The sequence below is a fragment of the Pocillopora damicornis genome, chromosome 5 (genome assembly GCF_964200805.1).
Source record: "Pocillopora damicornis chromosome 5, jaPocDami1.2, whole genome shotgun sequence".
NCBI classification, from domain to species: domain Eukaryota; kingdom Metazoa; phylum Cnidaria; class Anthozoa; order Scleractinia; family Pocilloporidae; genus Pocillopora; species Pocillopora damicornis.
Genome location: NC_142674.1, coordinates 9,172,088 through 9,178,118, shown reverse-complemented (window position 1 = coordinate 9,178,118; position 6,031 = coordinate 9,172,088). Strand labels below are relative to the sequence as shown.

General features: G+C 35.9%; 1 protein-coding gene across 1 annotated transcript in view; it reads left to right on the top strand.

Annotated features, from left to right (window-relative positions):
• Positions 1 to 992, top strand: part of LOC149045048 (galectin-3-binding protein-like) — a 1,198-nt gene extending 206 nt beyond the window's left edge. The window contains exon 2 of the mRNA XM_089205823.1: positions 712 to 992. Coding sequence (XP_089061949.1) covers positions 712 to 992 — 281 coding nt within the window. The remainder of the gene's footprint in view (positions 1 to 711) is intronic.
• The last annotated feature ends 5,039 nt before the right edge of the window (positions 993 to 6,031 follow it).

Genomic DNA, 6,031 nt, shown 5'->3' with positions numbered 1-6,031 from the left:
TAACTTGATAGATTTACTCACATTCCAGAGATGAAAACTTTCCCGAGAACAATGATTGTTCGTCTTCGGGTATCTTTTTGGTTCTAAAAAGGTATCTAACGCTAAAAATTGTTTCTACTGTTTACATCCTAAGACGTTTGCGCAGTCATGCATTTGAGTTCCATGAACTTCACAACCTCTTAACCCTCCACCAAGTTTCCTCGAACCTATTGCATGCTTCTAGTTTCCTTTTTTCTCTCTCTTTCGTGCAATTAGGGAATTTCACAATTTTTTACTTCAGTTGTACTTAACTAAACACCTCTTTCTCAATTTTTCCTTGAGAAGTGCTTTAAAAATGACGTTCTAGCTTAAAATGTAAATCAACCTATTGTGTTTTCTGAAAGTACACGTTTTAAGGCTAAGAAAACATGTCTTAAATGTTCTAAAGTTGTTCCCAAAAAAAATATGGTTTCTAGCGTAAATGATGAGTTTTACAATTTGAAGCAAAGTCACGAAGCAATGTAAAAGAGGTCCGTCGGAAACATCGCAGCAAGGAAACTATGAAAACATCGTGATTCACATCTGACTACAAACGATAATTTGCACCCAGTATTTCACTTAAAACAAAAAACTTGATGAACTATTTATCATTTTGTGTTTTATAGCCATTCTTGCTTCTCGATAATTAGTGTTTTCCATCCTTATAAATTCAAATTTTTGTTATTTCATAAGTTCCTGTTCGCTTGAAAGGCGCAAATGTGGAGTATGGAGGAAGAGTGGAAGTATTTTACAAGGGGAAATGGGCGAAGATATGCAGGAATGAGTGGGATTTCAAAGATGTCAAAGTTATTTGTCGTCAACTTGGCTTTGAAGAGGCTTTGGCGGAATTTATTGGGTCAGACATAAAGGATGAGGGAATACCTTTTGCAATGTCCGATGTCTCTTGCACCGGAGAGGAGTCAGAACTTGCATCATGCGATCGCTTTGATGGAAAGTTAAATATTCCATCTTAATGTCAATCGGATGGCGAAGGTTCTCGAGCGTTGTGTCAACCAAGTAAGCAACTAAATGTTTAGGCCTAATTAGTGATTCCGGTTTTCGTGGTTGTCTTTTTCTTCCCATTGACCTTCTGAGGTGGAGGAAAATCAGAGTAAATTGAGATCTACAGAAGACCAGAAGACCATTTCTAAAAACATTCTGGTAAAGTATGACTCGCGGACAAGCATATATCTGTTCGCAGATTTTACGCTTTAGATAGCGACATGACTTTGACTGGGGATGACATGACTTAGTTCAGGGTAACATGAATTGGCTTAAAATAACTTAGATGATTTTGATTTCTTCAACTTAGTTGATAATGTAAATTTGCCTCCGTAAAGAGTTTCAAAGCTGAAATTCGAGCGTTAGCTCTTCGTCAGAGCGGGTGCTATACTTCCCCACAGACGCAGCACCACAGTTTCTTAAGGAATTTACCCTTCTTATAGATGATTCAGTTTGGTCTTGAGGTGGAATAACGTTAGCTAAGGTGTACATGACTGTCAAGAAGGTAATATGACAGCTTATAAGATTATCTGACTTCAGTTAAGGGTTACCTATTTTTTTAATGGGTTTCATAACTTCTTTGGATGCAATATTATTCTGTTCAAAGGTTACATTACTTTAATAACGGCTAACATGATTTTGTTTGGAGTAATGTAACAGTTTTAAGTACGACAAAGTTCAAAACATTTCTCAATGTAAGCATTAGTACAGGTATATATATGCATCTTTTGTATCCCTTCTTGTAGTGTTAATTACAAAAAAATTTACTTATTTTGACATCATCTAAATTGAACCTTTTTTTGCAGAGAACAAGAAAGTGTTGCTTAGAGATGAACTCTGTTTTGATATTGATACCATAGAACGGCTTCACCGCTTAATACACAATACAACCAATCATGCTAGATGGGTCATCAATGGGCAAAAGCTTGAAATAACAAACTCTTCTTCTCGAAGGATCAGGGCCGAAGACAATGGTGATCTGGTCATTGATGATGTGCAACTGTCTGATGGATGAGTATATGAATGCCAGAGATTGGAACATGTTCAATATTACATTGTCTATATTAATGGTATGAAAACACATCTTTTTATCTTGTAGAAATAGGCTTAACGTGCAGGACAATGTCATGTAAGACAAGTACACTTCTGACCTTTCAAAAGTGTAGCTATAATATTACTGCTTTTCATTACTCCTTTCAACAGCAAGATTTACCGAGAAGACGTTGGGCCAGCAAACCTTTACTGCGTACACGTCTGGCATTATAAGCTGTAGTGCTGATGGAAAACCAAGTCCACAGATTTCTTGGAGTAAGAAAGGAGGAAAGTCCATAGATACGAGACGATTCACTCAAGTATCCAACGGCAGCCTGCGTATTAGTTTTGTAAAGCCTGAAGACAATAGAACATTCACCTGTACCATGAAACAAACTAAAGGACCAAAGAGGGTCACAAGCAAAGATAAAAACATACAAGTGACAGTTATGAGTGAGTGACCAATGAGATAATATATAGAAAGTCATAAAGTCAGTTCTTCAAATGTTATTGATTTAATTTACTCAATTTCAAAACCTTTTCGCTGTTCATATCCGCAGCCATGTGAGGCGACATTTTATTGTGAATACGTTTGTTAATTTTAGTTGTTTGAAAGTAGGGTGTCATGTTGAAAAAATTATGCTTAAGTTATTTGTCAACAGTGTGGTTTCCTCGTCACAACTCAAGGTAAGTCCCCTTTGATGAAGTTTATAGTTTCTTTTCATTCTGGTAATGTGCTTAAATCGACTTCGGTTGGTCGTGGTGACAAATTCACTTTCTGAATGCAGTATAATCGTTTGTCTCGCCATGAAGTCACTTTGGATATGGATCGCGACTTTTTGACTGAATATTGTGTCTTCTTCGTACTATAAGGTCGGTAGATATGCATGACCTTATGAAACTCTCTGTTTGGCTGTGATTGGCTGGAATCCCAGACAGGCTTCGATTGGCACGCTTTGACCAAATGTTCTTTTGGAGTCTACTGTCGCAAAATTATCCTGTTTCTTGTGTTTCTTGTGGTTAGCATCCATGTTTCTTCTCTACTTGCATAGGTTTGCCTGTTCCGCTGATGTAAACTTTGGCGTACTCATAGGGAATCTTGCAAACCACAGGCTCTTGATTTTTGCAGTGCTATTAATGGCGAGTGTGTTGTTACTATTTGTAACATCAGTGAAGTGAATGGAATGCTTTCGGTTATTCAAATGCTGTAGCAAGCTATCAGCGTTTTCGCGAACCAAGATTGTGAATGTGTCATATACATAGCGTTTCCAGATCCTTCGCTGGTAGGATATCGATTGCTCCTATAACTCTCTATGTGTAGATTAGCAATTACGGTGGAGACCATACTCCCCATGGCTGCGCCTTCTGTCTTTCGTAAATTGGTCCGAGATAATAGGAGTATTTAGACCTCAATACGAAGTTCGAAAGGTCCGCGATCTGACAAACGATTATACTTCATATAAAGCGCCAGTGTCATTATCAAATGTTCATTTAATTACGGTGTCTAATGTGATCAGTGTAAATGATACTGGAATACCTCCTATTTTCCAAGGACTTGTTATTTATTTACCTCTTAGTTCGACCAAAAGAGGATATTTTTGGAGCACGTGATCGCATCATAGAAGGAGAAAGTGTGAACTTGACGTGTAAAGTTGAAGCGGGTCGGCCTGAACCTCAGATCACATCAGGATAATACATTTAAAGGAAATAGTTTGTCTCTCTTCTTTCCTGAGATAACAAAGGAGGACGAAGGGTGGTACACATGTAGGGCAAAAAATGCAGCAGGCTCTTCCACCAAAGACGTTAACATTTCTGTAAAGGTATGTTCGTAAAGCTCACAACCGTATTTTAAATCAATTATGCATTTGAAATGTCTACGGAGTGTGGATCAATAATCAGTGGGCCCGATTCTAAATTAAGGGGTCTGGGTCTGAGCTAAGGGTAGGGTCATCGCAGAAAATTATCAGAAAAATGAAAAAAAAACCAAGGGCTTTCAGCTATTACCTGCGACTGATTCACCAGTGAGGACCAGGTCCTGAATGAATAATTTTTTCAGACCGCCTCATTAGTTATTTATTGCGAAGAACTGGAAAGTCTTTACAATTGCTCCTGTGTTCCCGCTCTAAAAATTTAATGATTTCATGGTTAAATTGTTAATATAGTCTGACTGACATGGTTTTTGGAAGCATTCGTTTGATATGATCAAAAAGTGGTTCATTTTCATCTTCTTTTTCTTCTTCTTTTTAATTGTTATTTATTCTTTTTATTATTATTTTTTTTCTTTTTGCGGGCGGGAGGGGGGGGGATTGGGGTGGCTTCTAATTTTGTAATTTGTGTTTACATGCTTACTTTGCAGTTCCACCCCGTATTAAAGAGTTCAGAAATCTCACCATTACATTTAACTCCCCATTTAAAGAAGAGTGTTATTTGGGAGGTGATCCAAAAGTATCTGTCAACTGGACCAAAGATGGAGTGCTAATTAGTAAAAACAACACCCTGGTTATTAGACAAGCGACGCTTAAATATAAAGGCAATTATGAATGTACTGCTAAAAATGATGATATTGAAGCAAAATCTTCCTTCTGGATCGATGTGACAGGTAAACTCTATATTGTTGTTTATGTCATTTACCAAACTTGTAACTTAACAAAGCGTTTGTTTTTGAAGTTTAAGCCAAATTTAAATAGACATATTTTTTCTCTCTTTTCATCCGTTTCCTTTAAAATATCGAAGACCAAGGAACTAAGGAGTCATGATCTTATGATAAATTTTCATTAGTGAAACAATAAATATAACTTGGAAAAAAGATGGAGACTCACCACCCGAAAGAGCAAAGATTGATACACGATTCGATGACAAAAAGAGTTAATTTGCTATAACTGAAGTTGTGAAGGAGGACAGTGGTGTGCATTCTTGTGAGGCACGTAACAAGCTCGCTTTTGTTGCCCATTCCTTTGTTAAAATAAACGTCAAAGGTAAGCTGGTGTTACCGTTGTGTCTTAAAAAAACATACGACTTTACCGATTAATAAAATATATTTGCAAATAGATTAAAACTATTTTTCAGTTAAAGACGAAATAAATATGGGTCACCTTACCCCATTTACACGAAATTCTGTGAAATTCATGTATTTCGTTTTTAAGAAAATAAGGAAATGTTTAAACTTGTTGAATACGTTTACTGAGGGGGGTGGGATACACTGAGCTACAAGTCTAAGAGTAGAGATATTTTTATAAAAATCACTCGCATGCCGCCAAAAAATGCTAATTGCAGAGTTTTTCACATCTGTAAATGATATCATTATCATTTCCATTATTTTTAACAGTGTGTTGAAAATAATTATAAATTCAGCAAATATCACGTCCCTCCTAATCTGTGCAAATTCAAATTATACTGCCATTACACAGAAATTTGATTAGAATATTCGATCTGATAAATTAATGCAAAGTTTTATCTTCTTTATCCCCTTTAATTCATCATTTGGAATTGCAGCTATGGCTCTGTAAGGCAACTATTTTACCTTTTATTCATCAAATTCATCGAAAGAAGAAAAAAACTATACCATTGCATGATGACGATAACAAAAATCATATCGCAGTGACTTTATTTTTATCGTGTTTATGATGCATTAGTAACATTCATCAAGTGTTGTTAGAATCAGCTTCATAAGTTCCTTTTGTTTAATTTTTTTATCTCATTAGTATCTTCTACCAATTTTTGGTTAGATTTATCCTTAGATTTAGTACTAAAAAAATTAAAATGCAAAAATTGAAATTTTCTGATTTAAAAACCAACTGTTTCTTGTTTATCTCAACTTCATCCGATTGACACAGGGTTCTTAAATAACAATATTCACTGATATGTTTTGTTATAATTTATGTTCTTGGTTTATTAAACTATTTTCTCACTATCGGCAAGAGAGATTATCTCGCCAATCATGTTATCCTCGCAAATCAAATTTTTACCCTCTGATTTCTCT